Source organism: Canis lupus, chromosome 14 (assembly GCF_011100685.1).
Source record: "Canis lupus familiaris isolate Mischka breed German Shepherd chromosome 14, alternate assembly UU_Cfam_GSD_1.0, whole genome shotgun sequence".
NCBI classification, from domain to species: Eukaryota; Metazoa; Chordata; class Mammalia; order Carnivora; family Canidae; genus Canis; species Canis lupus.
In genome coordinates, this window is record NC_049235.1 from 741,345 (window position 1) to 757,937 (window position 16,593).

Consider the following 16,593-nt stretch of genomic DNA (forward strand, 5'->3'; position numbering starts at 1 on the left):
CACGACACCTTGACTGCAGACTCCTGGGCTCCAGACCTGGGAGGGGACAGAGCTTGGTGTCCCGAGACCCTCATTTATGGTATTTCATTAGCATCCCTAGAAAACTAGCACTGTGCCTGCCCACTCACTCTTCAAACCGTCCAGGACCCAGAACGTCAGCACGGGGCCTGCCGTGCAAGTCTGATAGGGACACCTTGGCAAGGCCTAAAGGCGTCTCTGTGCACAGCCCTCCTGGATGCTACTGCAAAGCAGTCTGCAGGTGGCCTATTTGGCTGTGATAGGGGAAGGGGTCTCCCACTTCTCCACTTTGGCCTCGTCCTTCCCTGAGGGGCCCTTTCACTAAAACCAAGTTTTAGTTTCACCAAAACTAAGCAAAAAGCAGCATGACTGCACATCTTCAAAATATATTCTAAACCATGATTTCTCTTTTGTTTCTGGATAGAAATAGAGCAGTTAAAGAAAAAAAAATCAACACTTTTTAAAAGAGGTGCAGTATGTATTATTTTCACACTTGGCTACAAACTGGACAAGAATATTCTAGGTGTTCACAGAAAGACCTACAGACGTACTGGAGGTCACAGTAAAGCAAAAGACATAGGCCCGTCTTCCAGAGAAGAATGGAACGAAGTGACATGAGAGGGGCCCATGCAGAGCAGCCCACAGAGGTGAGGCAGATTCAAAAATCAGCACATTTCTTTCACAGAGTTTTAAATTGCCCTTTTACACCTAGCAAGAACAGAGAAAGAATGAAAATTCAGCTAGTGGGGATGCTGGCCATGCAAAGCAGCCACTGGGTGCAGCCAGCTGTGCGGGTAAGAGCCTTCCTGTTACTGTGGACCCTCTGAAGGGCTCCAGTAGGAAGGGGGAGCCGAGGCCTGGGGGGAGCAGGGAACTGGGACCTGAGGGGAACGGGGGAGCAGGGGAGCTGGGGCCTGTGGGGAGTAGGGGAACAGGGGAGCAGGGACCTGGGGCCTGGGGGGAGTGGGGGAGCAGGGCCACCATGGCAGGGGCTTGGGGGACTTGCTGGATCTGCAGGCAGACCTCCCTCTCCTGGAGCTCCCCCTTCCCTGCATTATGGCAGGAATCACATCACAGCAGCCCTGCACCCTGAGGCAAGCCCACAGCTCCTGGCACAGGGCCTCCACCTACTAACTGGCCCCTGGGACGACTTCCCAGATTTTTATGTAGGAAGCATGCAAGTGTTGAGGACAAAGTCCTCAGGGAAGCCACTGTCATCAGAACCAGTCACCTCTCTGCTATCCAGTCCTAGGTCAGTTTCTTCGTACGTTGGTTATGCTTGTCAATGGTTAAGGTGGTCCGGTCAATGGCTGCGGTGATGCCGTCCAGGACGTCATCCTGCCTCTCCAGCTCCGTCTCAGTGTCCAGTGCGAGACTCTTCAGCTTCCTCAGGATCTGCAAGAGCAGCATACATGGCAGGAGGGGCTGCCTTCTCTTAAGCTCTCAAAAATAGACACTATTTCTTTCCATCACTTTTGCAGTACTTAGGAAATTCTGTGAGTCAGTGGGGATGACAAACCCTCTGCCCTCCAATCCCGGGTTTGGGTCTCAGCTCTGCTGCTGACCAGCACTGACCCCCAGGGCTGCGGAGCCTGCCCTCTGGCCAGCTCCAGCCCCCTCCCTCCTGACGATGCCCCGGGGCACTGCTGTTCCAGCCACATAGCAGGGGAGGGCTGGCTCAGGGCACAACCAGGCTCCGGCTCTGACCAACCACTGTCTCTATTACCTGTATGCACCCACTAAGCCAAATCCCTTTCTTCCTGTTTGAAACATTTCACAGATACATACAAATAGCCCGAGGCCTGGAGCAGCCTCAAAGCACAGTCCGTGGGGCCCCTGTAAAAAGAGGTGGGCTGGCCTGGAAGCATAGGCCCCAGGGCTCTGGGAGACCAACATCTTTGGGACTCATGTCACATGTCAAAACGTCTCATACGCTGGTAAGAGCAGCCACTTTACTGCAATCCTACTGAGGCCACTTGCATTGAGAAATGTGCTTTAACTACATGCATGGTGAGCCTGCATTTAAAAATTTAGTATCCTCAAGGTAACAACAAAAAGGAAAGATTTTAAGAGAGATCTTAATGACCAACTACTTGCAATAAATGTTAATACCTCTTTTAGGGAAAGTTTCAGATCACTGGTTAGGTCAGGACAAAGGAACTGCAGAACATGAATCATCAGAGGAGCCCGGGGGCCTGTTCCCCATGTCAAAGGCCTCTGTCCCTTAGGGACGGATGTCAGTGTGGGCAGCCTGGGTGAGCATGAGAAGGGCCCCAGATCTAACTTTACTGGCACCACACCACGCCGCACACAGAGATCACTGTCGCAGGCACAGCCAGGGACACTGCAGCCTGAGACCTACTGTCATCATGGAGACCACACAGCACCCCAGGGGAAGGCGTGACACTCCCTATGCATTCACACAAAGTGACCCTGTGCTGCCCACCCTGTGAGAGAGCTGCTTCATCGGATACAGGAGGAATGGAAGGGAGGAGGCAGGGAGGTGGCTTGGAGTGTAGTAAGATCAACTCCTTCCTCAGGAATGGTGAGGCTGCAATGAGCTCACAAATGTGAACAAGCTGTGAAAACTATAAAGTGGGATGTGAGGCGCCCCCGCCAAGTCCTGGAAGGGCTCCGCTGCAGGAGGGACCCGGTGGTGAGGAGCGCTAGGGCCATCTGCAGTCACAGGCGCTCCTGACAGAGGCAGGACTTACCCCCCATATCTCTGCACACAAGCATCATCCCTGGGAGCTCCGTCTAGGCGCGGAGGAACAAATCCTGACCCAAGGTCGCAGGCTCAGACACCAGCCTTTTGCACCCTCTGGGAGCCGCTGAGTCACTGGAAAAACTGGACGGAGCTCTGGAAAGTATACTGTGGGGTCAGTCAGCTCTGAGGGACGGGCTAGATGACCTAATACAGGAGGTCTTTTCCATCGCGTTCCTATGACCTCATATGGCTGAGGCCCAAACAGCATAATAAACAGTCGCTGCTCACCATCACCACCGTGTGAGGCAGGTCCTCGCGCTCCGTCTTCTCTGCTCAATGACCCCTCCCAGTTGGCCTGTACTTTCAGTGTTCTAATGAGGTTGCTCCAGCAGGTACATTCACATTATGGCCCTGAGGAGACTGGCCTTGGCCACATGTTTGGTTATACCTGACTTCACACTCATGAGTGGTACCTCCACCCCCCTGCCTTGTGCTGGGCAATGAGGCCACATGCACTGTCCACCACCTCCATGTCCTTGTCAACCATGTAGTGTCCTTCAGAACCACCTGGCTCTGAACTGTGAGCAGTCACCACCATAGCTGTGTGGATGGCCGGGTGCAGCCTCGCCACAAGGCAACAGATGCTTCCTTCAGAGCGGGGCATCCACTGTCCTGTCCTGTTCCGAGACTCACACCACAGATAGAAAATCAGGACATGGGGCCAGAGAAGAAAGTAAAACCTGTCCTGAGCCTAGATGACAAGCACCACTGGTGATGCTGTGGCACCTGTGTGAATACCCATACCCATACGCTGGCCTGGGGACATGACACTGGGGGTAGAAGTGCATATCCACGCAGCTGTTTCCTGGTTTCTCATCCACAGTCATCCCTAATGAGGGCATGTAATGTCTCTGTGAACCCTTGCACTAACTGTTGCACACACGGGGCTGAGAGACATGTGCAAGACCCCGGGCTCTGCAGCGAGTGTGCACTGTGTGGCCCTGGTGTGATGAGCTCGTGGACGACAGGTGTCACAGTACCAGTGACACTGACAGGAACTCCACACATTCCTTAGAAAGGCAAAAGGGCCCTTGCCAGGGATCAGCAAGCCATTCAAAGAGCCGTGAGAGGAGGGCACCAGCCCCAGGCCTGCTCTTGGAGCCCTGAGACGCTATGGCAAAGGTCCCACATAAGGAGGGCCACACCTGTGACTTTAAATTTTTTAATGCTCACATTTTCAACAGTAGAAACAGTAAGCATTTTTTTATTTAAGTAATCTCTACATCCTGATATGTGGCTTGAATTCACGACCCCAAGATCAAGAGTCACAGGCTCCTCCAACTGAGCCATTCAGGTGCCCTATAAAAAATGGTGCTATTAATTTGAACGCATCCTGTTTAACTCAATTCAATAAAAATATTATCATTTCAAAATAGAATCAATATAACGAATTATTAACAAGATATGGTCTTCTATTATGTGAAGTTGTAGCAAGCTGCTGAGTGGTATCCTCACAGCACATCTCCACACCCTCCCCCTGAGCACCAGTCCCCCATGCCAGCCCCTGTGTGGGCATCTCCCCTCCCTATCATGGCAGCAGCAGCGGGAGGAGTCTGTGCCTCCTATGCAGAGATAACAGACACACAACTTACTTCGTGAGCAAGACCAACTGATGTGCCTATGCAAGTTGAGCATTTTATGGAGTCTATTGTGTAAACACGGGCTCGTTCCTGTTGAACTGTCTGATTCTGAAAATGTCTCACCGAGACCCCTCCTCTGTGGCCTGTGGAGAGCCCGGCTGACCCGCCAAAACTGCGCTTGAAATGAATACTACAAAAACACGTGTGATCTGCGTAGCTACCAAGTCTGCAAAGAAAATCACCGAGCAAGTCTTCAAAGTAGGAACCTCAAGTCCTGGTCCAGTGTTTTTCTCTTTAAGGAATGAATGAGAGAAATTAAATGCCATCATGTGCATGCCATATAACACGGGGTGGAAAGAATGGGGAACAGGAAGTCTGGCCAGACCTTCACACAGTTGTTACTTCTGCGGCCCAGGATGACAAGCTGTCTAGTCATCGGTGTGTCTTGCCGCCAGCCTCTGAACTATCAGCTGGCTGTCCCTGGGCTCTGCCTCAAGCCCCTGCCACACCAGTAAGTCAGCCCGGTGACCAGCCATCTCTGCAAGCACGTCCACCCGACACAGAAACTGTCCAACTGAGCTGAGGAGAAAGTGACTTTTATAAACTCCAAAGAAATACACAGGCACAGGTGAGACACAAATGTGTGCCGGCATGGTCCGGAATACTCAGCGATCTGCAGCCCGGAGGGGCAGAGGTGCTCAACTGTGTCTGCACAGCAAGCTCCGTTCTCCACGGGCAGGGTGCAGGTGTGTCCGTGACCCGGGCTGGCAGTAGGAGGCACCACGTGCTCCCCAGGACACAGCAGACATCACTACGTTCTCCTCTGCTCTGGCCACATGCCCTGACAGCTTCTACCTCCTGGCACCACAGATCTTGGGACAGCAGCACAGATACGAGCAGAGACGGACATGTTTCCACCTTGTTTATAAAAACGGAAAAACAGCTCATCCAGCAGAGGAGGTCCGCTGACCAAAGCAGATGCATCTCCATGTATGCACCTCACAGCAGCCATCAAGATGTGGGAAGCAGGGGGTCGGAGGCCCAGCTCTGCTGCGAGCTGTGCCACCAGGACCCCAGGGCGCCCAGCCTTGTGGAATCACTGCATAATGGCAGCAGGGGAGTGGCGGTGCACGGAAGCATGGGCCTTGATGTGTCCAAAACATCTTTTATGTACTGGTGGCCTCATGTAGGGTCTGAAAGAAAAGAATGTTTGGTTGTTCTTCATGATAAAGCTCCAGGATTCTGAGTATTACTGTATTAATACGAAGCACCTAAAGTGAGGTTAGTATTAGCTAGACTGTCTGCCCTGATCTTGTTATTAAGCTGACTCACTGAAAAACTGTGAATTTTCTTGCAGTGAGAAATTAGCAACCATTTAAGAACAGAGCTGGGATAAATCAAGCTGTCTGCAACTCCAAATAGTTCTTCCAGTTGGGGCCATTAATATGCTATAGAGAAGGTAAAGAGGGAAAAATTGGCTTCCAGCACAGCCACAGCTCTGGAGGCTGTAAAGAACATTCTAGGCTACAATCTGTCACATTCAGCACATACAGACCACCCCCACGTCCCACCCTGTCCCTTCTGCTGCATTCCTTGAGGCCCCAAGGGCTATCTGTGGATAGCAGCACAGGATTCTTTTCTAGGGAGGCCCCCACCACGGTCCCCACCTCAAGATCTGCAGCCTAACTGCGAGACCCTGAGAGCCCTCACTCACAGTTGGCTGATCAGCCTCCAGGGGCCTCTCTAACTCAAGGTCCAGTCAGGGCACATGCACGTGAGGACCCACAGTGCTGTAGGGGGACCCTGGAAACCAGCCCACTATCAGGTCACGATGGGATCCAAATAGGGCTCAGCCCAGAACACAAGCAAATAGAGGTAAAGGCCTAAAACCCACACATCGCATTGAAAGAAATTAAAGACAACCTAAATAATGAGGGATGTGCTGTGCTCCTGGATGGCAGGACAACAAGACGCCCCTAAGTTACCTACACATTCAATGCAGTATCAAATTTCCAGCAGCCTTTTATTCCCCCAGAAACAGAAAAACGGATGCTCAAATCCATATGGAATTGCATGGAGCCCTGAAGAGCCAGAGCAATCCTGAAAAAGAAGAATGAAGCTAGAGGACTCACTTCCCCACATCCGTGCCGTCAGGAGCATAAAATGGTATGGCCGTTATGGAAAAGAGTTTGGCAGCTCATCAAAAATCTACACCTAGAATTATCCCGTGACCGAGCAATTGCACGCCTAGCTAGCATATGCCCCCAAGGAGCAGACACAGACCCACACAGATTCTTGTGTGAATGTTCAGAGCAGCACCACGTACTGCAGGCACAGATGAATGGACACACAAACTGTCGGCCATCCACTCAGCTGTGAAAAGGAAACACAGATGAGCTCTGAAAACACAGTGCAAAGCGAGGGGGGCCAGCATGGAAGGACACACACATGACAGAGCAAGGACTGGAGGGGCCAGCACGGGGCTGGCGCTGCAGGGGACTGTCTGGGGGCAGTGGCACTGCAGGGCACTCTGCGCATGATCAGTGCCACTGAACTACACACTGAGAGTGGGCGAGATGGCAACGTTTACACCATATACATTCCCTACAATAAAAAACAGCCAGGCAACTCAGTAATAAACGACCAAACCCCCTAACACGGCAGGGGCATGTCTAGGCTGACTGAGAAGACGGGAAAGCGTCGTCTGCCCCTGGCCCTGGTGCTCCTCTGTCTGCACAGCACAGCAGCTGCCCTGGGAGATGCTCACTCAGACGCTGGCACGTCTGGAATCCTGTCAATGGACAAGACCCCGGGTTCCTTATCCGGCATTCCCGCCCTGTTCATGTTTCCGAGACAGCGGAGGGGGCAGAAAGCATCTGCACCGCCCAGGTCTGTCCTTTCTGAGTGCGGGTGAGGGGCCCTGCCAGCCCCACCTGAGCCACCACTGCCACAGACAGCATGGGCCAGCTCTTGACTGGGGCCACAGCCAACGTGTGAGAGCGCAATGGGCTGTCTAGGATCCCAGAGGAGAGCACGAAGGGCACGTGAAGCCACAGAGAGGCTGGAGAGGGGGTCCACAGTGGCAGCTCATGTTTGCCAGTGATGCAGTTCACCAGCAGAGTGTACAGAAAACCCATGGATAATACATAAGGTGGGGCATGACATTCTCCTGTGAGTCAGCTTTCCTGTCACTGTGCTCATTTGTGCAGCAGGTGGAGGGTTCTAGGGTCCCTCCTGCCCAGAGCCCTTGCTGTCCAGAGGCGGGGGCCAGGGCCAGGGCAGGCGTGCAGCCCACCCGGGACTGTGGGGCCAAGAGCAGGGCCGCACCAGTGCCAGGACCAGACGGCCCAGCTAGGGCAGGTCCCCTGATAGACGTTTGCTCCCCGAAATGTCACCTGCCATGGATGTGAGAAGTTACTCAGCACCTCTTTCCTGGTACCAAGTCCCTTCTGCTGGTTTAACAGATGACATAGGCTTGATGTATTCAGGAAGCTTTGTTAATAATTTACAAAGTAACAGATGCCCAACTGGGCCTAAGTGATGGCCAGTGTTTGCACTGGTATCAGGCCAGGAAAACAATAGCATATAACCCCCCCGCTGTGGGAACCCTGACCTGCACCCCAGTCCACACTCTGCACGCCCTGCTGTGGGAACTGTAACCTGTGCCCCAGTCCACACGGGGCACCCCCACTGTGGGAACCGTGACCTGCGCCCCAGTCCACACGGGGCACCCCCACTGTGGGAACCGTGACCTGCACCCCAGTCCACACAGGGTACTCCCACTGTGGGAACCGCGGTCCACATGCTGCACCCCCCTGCTGTGGGAACCGTGACCTAAGTCCCACCCAGTTCACACACTGCACCCCCTGCTGTGGGAACCGTGACCTGCGCCCCAGTCCACACGCCGCACCCCCACTATGGAAAAGGTCCATAGTGCAGCCCCTAAGGGGAGCCCCTTGGCAGTGCTCACTATTCATCCTGGTCTTGGGTGGGGAGAGGGGGGAAAGGTCAGGATGGACAGTCTGGGGAGCAGGGTGACTGACGGAACCTCAAACTGCATGGACCTGGCAGTGGACACAGATCTGGTGACAAACAAGCAGCAGCTCGAGCGAGGAGAGGTCAGCACCTCAGATGGGAGCCACGGTTCAGGGCGCTCTGCCAAACCTATCCCAGTGAATCTGCTTCCTGGCCTGGCTGCTGCCACCACAGGCCCTCCCCATGGACAGTGGACGCCGCAGTGAGGGCTGCTCCGGGGCCCACGTGCAGTGGTAGTTGGCACAGGGTGCAGAACCCTTCTGTCCTGGGGCAACCACACCAGCCGCGTCTCTCAGCATCCACTGTGGGCTAAGTCACCGAGACCCATTTCCACGTAAGGACGGTAATCGCATCTGCCACAGAAACCACAGCTGAACGGGAGGAGTGGTTCTCGCATTTCTGTTTTCCCCAGAAATTTACCTCATTCCTACTTACGCTGGGGCTTCAGCTACACAGCTAAGAATTCTCTAAATAGGAAACATGTGTTTTACCTCCAGAAAACGTTCTCTGGTGGACCCAGGGTGCCTGCAGGGAGGAGGACCGGTGGCTGGTGTGAAGCCCTGCTCTTCCGCAGCGGCTCTCCCCAGGCTCACCACTCAAGGGTCACCACGTCCCCACCCTGTGGCCAACGTCCTGACTCAGCACAGCAGCTGCTGTTCCCAGCACGGACACCACAGGGCTCACTAAGCTGCTGATGATGCTCAGGACCAACCCCACAGACATGCTCTCACGTGGAAGGTGGGTGAGGAAGCTCATTCCATTCCCAGCTGCTGGCATCTTCATCATGACCTCTACCATCTTGGCTTCTAGGGCAGAGGCTGCTGGTGTGAAACTGGAAGGGCCTTCTCACACTACATGGCCATCACCAGAATTAACATAAAATCCCTACATTTCCCATCAAAAAGCTGTGTCCCTGTCTTGGTCTTGACACAGCGGCAGGACAGCTTCACACGAGGGTGGGAGAAGGGTCTCAGATCCCAGCAGCCTGAGGTGTGTGGGCTCGCATCCATTCTCAAGAGAATGGGAGTGTTTCCTTATAGGATGGGGGTTTCTCAAGTCCTGAAGCCATATTCTGGAGTCAATATGTGCATCAAAAACCTCAGTCGGTAACCTGCAGCATTTGCTGGTCGCAGCTAGAAAGCAGCATTTCCGTGGTCATTACTCAAAGTGACTAAGTTAGACCCAGGGAAAGAGTGACAAATCATGCATATTTAAAATATCCCATAGCAAAGATGAGCACTTTTTTTCCAGAAAGGAAATGGCCAAGTTTAAAGGAGGCTATGCCTAGGCTGACATGTCAGTAAGCCTTTTTCTTTATTTTTTTTATTTTTTTATTTTTTTTAATTCTTTTTATTTTATTTTTTTAAATTTTTTTTTAAATTTTATTTATTATTTATGATAGTCACACACACAGAGAGAGAGAGAGAGAGAGAGAGAGGCAAAGACATAGGCAGAGGGAGAAGCAGGCTCCATGCACCGGGAGCCCGACGTGGGATTCGATCCCGGGTCTCCAGGATCGCGCCCTGGGCCAAAGGCAGGCGCCAAACCGCTGCGCCACCCAGGGATCCCAGCCTTTTTCTTTAAAAACAGGTTTGAAAGACAAATGGTCTTCCTATGTGCCCTGGTGGAAGTGTGTGGTGCCAGGGATGACACAACCTCTTTAGACCAGAGCCTGGATATGACTAAACTTCGAGCTATGAACCAGGGAAACTGAGTCAGGAAGAAGCAAACCAAAATCTCCACAGAGAAACAACTGAGTTTTTGCTACAAAAAGACTGTGAAGGTAACGGAAAGGACAGAGGGAAGCTATGTAGTGAGAAGCACTTTGCTGAGCAGCTGGAACAGGCCTCATACGGTTGTGAGCTGAACACACACACACACACACACACACACACATTCTCTCTCTCACAAACCAACAAGCACATCTCCCTGAATGAGACAATGGATTCTGACAAACCAAGGCTAGCGCAGCATAGCATGAGGGCTTTTAACAGCTTTTATGTTCTAAAGAAGTGCACTGAGATGCTGATGAACAAGGTGACACTCGGTATCTGCTTCAAAACTACTCAAAAATAAAAGGAAAAAACACTGTACTGTCCAGCAATAACACAGGAAGACAATTTAAAAGTATTTCTAGCAAATGTTGTTTAAATTTCTACTTCCCGGACAAAAAGTGGCAAGAATCTGGTGGCAAGCCCTTGAGAGCATTGGGATGAGTGAGTACTCTCAGTTGTATGTGCACCTGTGGAGTCATGCACACGCTGACATGTACAGACACACACAGACACACGCACACACAGCACACAGACACATGCACAGGATGTGCACATGCAGACATGCACACACGCAGACATGCACACACAGCACATAGACACACGCACAGGACAGGCACACACAGAAATGCAGACACGCAAACACTGCACACAGACACACACATAGGACGTGCACACAGATGCATAGACATGTACACACAGCACACACATGCACAAGACACAGATGCAGGCATGCACAGACACATGCAAACAGCACACAAACATGCACAGGATATGCACACAGACATGCTCAGACAAGCACAGTACACACACGGCACACACAAACATAGTACATGCACACATGGCACATAGACACAACACACACACACACAGAAAAACATGCACACGTGGCACACACAACATACATACACACAGTACATGCACACACTGGGACACCCAGTACATTCACACACCAGCAGACACATAGATACATGCAGAATACACGCACACATGAAGACATAGATAAGCACACCAATAGCACACACGTGTATACATGGATGGTATCATAGCACACATGAACACACAGTACATGTACACAGAGCACATGTACATAAAATGCACTTATAAGTCACAACACACAAATGTACACAGATGGGTCTCATAGCACATACACAGTACATGTACATCTCATGTACACATCTCAGGCACAGTACATCTCATAACACATACAGGGCACCACACGCACAGCACACACATGTACACACGAGTACATGTACCACACATATGCACGCATGTATATGCACAGAAAGCCCATATGAGCTTGCATATCCTGCACACACACACAGCCCACATGTATACTTGCACGTGTACATGTACAACAGGCAGAGCAGCCAGCAGGCGGGCTGTGCGCACGGAGTGTCTGTGTGCCACGGAACACAGGGACTCAGAATGGGCACCGCTCTTTCCTTTCTCCAGCTACTGAAGCAGACAGAGCTGGGGGGCACAGTGACAGGCCCCTGCAGAAGAGAGGCCAGCATCACCCAGCGAGGAGCTATGGGCAGGCAGAGGAAGCATGTCACATGCAGGGACCACGTGGTGCCGGGAGTGCACATTACCTGTCTCAGTTCCTGGGCGTCCCCCTCAGAGACGAGCGGCTCGCTCCTCTGCAGCTGAAGTGACGGGCCCTCCTGGCTCCCTGAGCAGGGCTCGTGGGGCATGGCACGGTCCATCAGTCCAGACGCTGGAATGGAAAGTCAAACAGCAGTGACATCTTCCAGGAGGTGCGAACAACGCACGAACATGCAGAACCTCACAGGGAGTGATGTTTAAGACCATCAGCTCTCTCTGGGCTGGCAGCTGTGGTGGGTCCATCTTCCTGAGCTCTGCTGTGTGGAGCTGGGCTGGGGGCTGCCTGGGCTCACTGGGACCCTGGCCCAAGCTGCCTCCTTACCCTGCTCTGGTTAGAGAGTGCACCACTGACAATGTCCCAGGTCTGGCTGTGTATTTGGTCTCTCAGGAAAGGGCTACACATGGGGAGTATCCAACAGGCCACTTGCGGAACCTGGTGAAACGCACATAAAACATGGTCCTGGAAACTGCGGCACCATCTCGTCAGCCCACAGAGCGCTGCGGTTCCCCAGAGCACAGGAAATGGCCGGCTGGCTCGGCCAAGCAAAGCTGGTGGTGTGGCCACTTTGGGGTGGGGGTGGGGGGGTGAGTCAGAGTGCTAAACGTGGCTGGGCCCTGCTCAGGGGTGTTCCCAGCACCCGCACCTGGGCAGGCTCCTGGAAGAGCAGAAGGGCAGCCTGGAGATGCAGTGATATTCAAGAGGCCCTGCATGCCCCCCACTGCATGCCACCGTCCTTTATTTAGAGAGCTGACATTCACCAAACCCTGGCACCACAGGGTCCAGGGAAGGGCATCAGTTAGGTCTACTGCCTGTTCTTCCCCATATTACAAGGCCCCTCGGATACACAGCATGGTCACGTTCATGTATCAGGATGCTGGAAAGCAGACAGCATTTGGATGAGAATCCACTGTTTGGATGCCAGCACCAACTCCTCAGAACGCGTCTCCGCTTCTGTGGAACAGGAGGCACAGAAGGGCCAACAGGATCCTGGACGTGGGGACCCTGGAGGCGGTGAGCAGAGGCTCCTTCGAGCAGAGCAGCCTGATGAATGCACTGTCAGGAAGGGAAGGGGCCCAGCTAGCCATCCCCAGCATATACCAACTGCACAAGCCCCTCCTTCTGGGGCACAGACCAGCCACCTCCAACACATACAGAAATACCCTCTCTTCTCAGTCCTCGAAGTAATCCTTACGAAGTGATACTCCCCAAGGGGTGCCTGGCTAAGCAAAGGGAGCGTGGCCTCACCCAGGATAAACGCAGGCTGCTGTGGGGACGAGAGAGGCTTCTCAAGGTCCTGCAGAGGAGAGCATTCGGGAAGCAGTGGGCGGGCACCCACGCAGAGCGCCTGTGAGGACTGCACCCCACGGAGACCCGCCACACCCGCAGCTGCATCCAGGAGGCCCTACCTGTCTTACCAAAGCCCTTACTGTATACCATGCACACAGATGTCTGCTTTTCTCGTTCATTCTTCAAAAACAATAAAAGCTGGTTGCAACCAATCAAACTGATCTCACAACCTGTGTTCTAAAATCTCCAAAGTCTCATCCTATTCCAGCTTCTAAGGGATTTAATTAGTAAGGAACTTTCCACAGCATGCAACTGTTTGGCCTTACGTGATCTAAAGTGTCACAACTAAAATGTTACATAAGGAAAGGTACCGCAGAAGTTCCGCCTGCAGTAGAAGCCGTCAGAGCTAGCTGGAAGCTATGACGGCAGAAATAGCAAACATGTGCCACCAGCTATTATTAGTCTTACAGGCCAATCCATGCACACGTTAGCAAGTCATTGGTGCTGATGTGATGACAAACAGTGGTCTCCTCACTCAGCCCAGAACCTCCTCCTTCCTTGGTGTCCACTCCACTCCACTGTCTCGTGGACTCCTGTTCTACCACCCTGGCACGCTGTCCCCAGCCAACTGGCTCTGCCCACTCTGCACCCCGCCCCCCGGAATACATCACATACACGGATGTCCTCCACTCTGCCATTCCATCAGCAGCAACTTTCGCTCACATGTCCTGGCATCATTTAGCTTGCACAGCTTTGGTATCAACGTGTTGCACCCCACAGCTTCTCTGACGCCAGCGCCCACCCTTGTGCTCCTTCAGCACCGCTCTGGTTTCCATTCCAATACCCCTATGTTCGGGAGGGACATACTGACATTTTTTAAATGTTAAACAAACGGGGTTTTACTTAACTAGAAAGCCAAAATAGCGAATTTCTCAGTACGGAACACACTAAGTCAGGGGTGTCGGTTATGACATGTTGCAGGGTCAGCAGGATCACGCCTAGCACAGAGCTCGGCACCCTGGGTGCTCTGTGTTGAGCCCTGACCCACTGACTCAGTTTCTTCAATGCCTTGAAATATCTTCGAAAAAGAATCAACTTCAGTATACAATGGTTCTGCCTCTAAAGTCATCACTTACCACAGTTAAACAAAATCAGCACAAATTGTTCCAGCTTCAAGGGAACTTAGGGATGATTTCACTTTCCAGGAACGACAGCTGGGCTGGTATGGGCAGCTGCGGACTCCAGTCCCCCTGACGTACAGACGCAGACCCTGGCCTCAGATCCCGGCCTCACTGGGGATTCAGAGCAAGAACCACCGGCCCTGCCCCAAGAACAGAAGAACCCCTCCAAGCCCATCTGGCCACGGGCAGATTTTCCTCCTTGTCCCTGGGACCCAAAAGCCTCATCAGTGACACAGGGAAGGAAACACCTACTCTACACAGGGACAGCCCCAGAAGCATACACAACTGGGGTGGGAAGCCCTACAAACATCACAAAATGCCCACGCCCTTCACAGAGCTGAGAGCTGAAACGGAGAGCGAGTAAGCAATCCCAACTGCCTACAGCCAAAGCCACTTACTGGCAAATGTTCAAACCTACACAGTGCACAGCGTGGACCTGGGGCTCCTGGAAAGAGATCAAGTGTGTGAGAGCCACACAGCTCCCAGGGGGTCGGCTGGGGTCAAGGGGTGCCCATTTCTAAGTACCCAATGGAGGTCTGCGAGTGGTCAGCGTGGTGCCTGCGTCCTAGTGACCATGCGGGTGGGGGGTGTGCCTGTGGTCAGTGTGGTGCCACGTCCTGGCACTGAACTCCACTGTCTGAAGCCCAAGTCTTCAATGAGTAGTCCTGCACTGGGTATCAGTGCCCCAGACATGTATTACTGTCTCACAGACGTGTGGCCCTGGATGCCCGGGCCTCTTCTGGGTGCTGGAGACGTGGTCATGAAGAGACAACTTGTGTCTGGTGAGGACAGAGCGCATGCCCCAGTGTGAAAGCACAACAGCCAACCAGAGGGTAGCAGTGCCGAGAGCAAGTGTAGGGCAGGTAACTGGAGGTCTCTTAATCAGGGGGCCAGAGAAGGCTTCTCTCAGAATATGGCAGTCAGCAAACAACAGAGACAAAAATAAGTACCAAAAAGATAAAAGGCCACGCGTGGGCTATGCTCTGAAGTCATCTTCCTGAAACCCATTACCCCAGGACCCTGAGAAAACACGGGTGAAGCACAACTGGGAGACATAGGAAACCTCGGCAGCACTCCTACAGGCCGTCAAGACCGTCAGGGCCAGGGGGGCCCAGGGAGTCGCCCCCCAGCACGAGGGTTCCAGATGCGGTTCTGGACAGTGAGTGCGAGAGAACCTGGACAGAACTGAGACTTCACAGAGTGATGCTGTATGCACACATGCGTGTGCGCTGTGACGATGAGAATGGCAAGGCAGGGGAATATCGGGGTCTGTACCAGCCTCCTAGCTCCTCCTCATGTCTGAAATACTCCAGGACGTAAAGAGTCCTTTAAAGATGCTGTGTGAACACACATGGACTCTGCATGGCTTCGCCCCAGGGGGCATTCCCTGTGTCATTCCCCACCCCCGAAGCCCAGGAGACCGCTGTGGCTGGCTGCTGGCTGGGCCACCGGCACTTCACATGACTGGAGGTCTCTGGAAAGTTCTTCCAGACAGGGACTCCAGGCAAACATGGGTGCTGTGGTGACGCTGCCACCTGCTGGTCACCCGTTCTACCAACACTGCTCCTGGAGAAGAGGAGTACATTTCTGAGATGTCAAGTCATGGTTTCCACCTCCACTGCTTCTGTACTTTCCACCCTGGGACAGTGAAAACACAGGTGCTGGCAAACACCATCAGGGGCGACAGAGAGGGCTGCCCAGGCCTCCTGCAGAGGTCCCAGCAAGCCAGACATGGTGCTGCTCACAAGCCCACATGCTGGCCTCTTCCCCAGCTCCCCTCTGCATAAACTCCTTGGGATGGGGTGGCCTCACCACGGGAGGACGGCCCCTCTTGCTCCGTGCAGACGCAGACCTCCTGCGGGAACCCAGCCAGAGGCTGAAGTGGGCTGAGCGCAGGATGAAAACCCATATGTCATCCTGGTTGTGGTTCCACTCATTCCACACACACAGTCCCTGACTGTGACAGGCGAGGCCACACACCCCGTCATGCGAGCCACCCCGAATCTAGGTGTTGCTGGGAAGGTGTCTGCAGAGGTGGTGGAGGCCCAGCCCCAGCTGACTTTAGGTGAGGGAAACTGTCTGTGGCTTCCCTGAGGAAGAAGACATTCGGCCTGTGGTCAGCAGCCTTGGCCTGTACCCTTCCTGAGGGCGGGCCCTGCGGAGTCTGTACTCACCTAGCTTCCTGCAGCCAGACGACGGCCACAGAGGCCCTGGCATGCACCTCCTTTTCCCCTCCAGCCCTGTCTGCACCTGGACACGTGGGGTCAGGGCCCAGCAAGCCTCTTCTCCCCTGCACAGTGCCACACTCTGTGCCACGTGTGCTCACAGCTGCCCCCTACATGGG

General features: G+C 53.3%; 1 protein-coding gene across 2 annotated transcripts in view; it reads right to left on the reverse strand.

The window, feature by feature from the left end:
* Positions 1-475: 475 nt before the first annotated feature.
* Positions 476-16,593, reverse strand: part of SNAP47 (synaptosome associated protein 47) — a 45,853-nt gene continuing 29,735 nt past the window's right edge. For both annotated transcript variants that reach the window (XM_038556451.1, XM_038556450.1), the window contains 2 exons: positions 11,768-11,892; positions 476-1,413 (listed from right to left, as the gene is read on the reverse strand). In XM_038556451.1, coding sequence (XP_038412379.1) covers positions 1,267-1,413; positions 11,768-11,892 — 272 coding nt within the window. In that variant the 3' untranslated portion in view covers positions 476-1,266. The remainder of the gene's footprint in view (positions 1,414-11,767; positions 11,893-16,593) is intronic.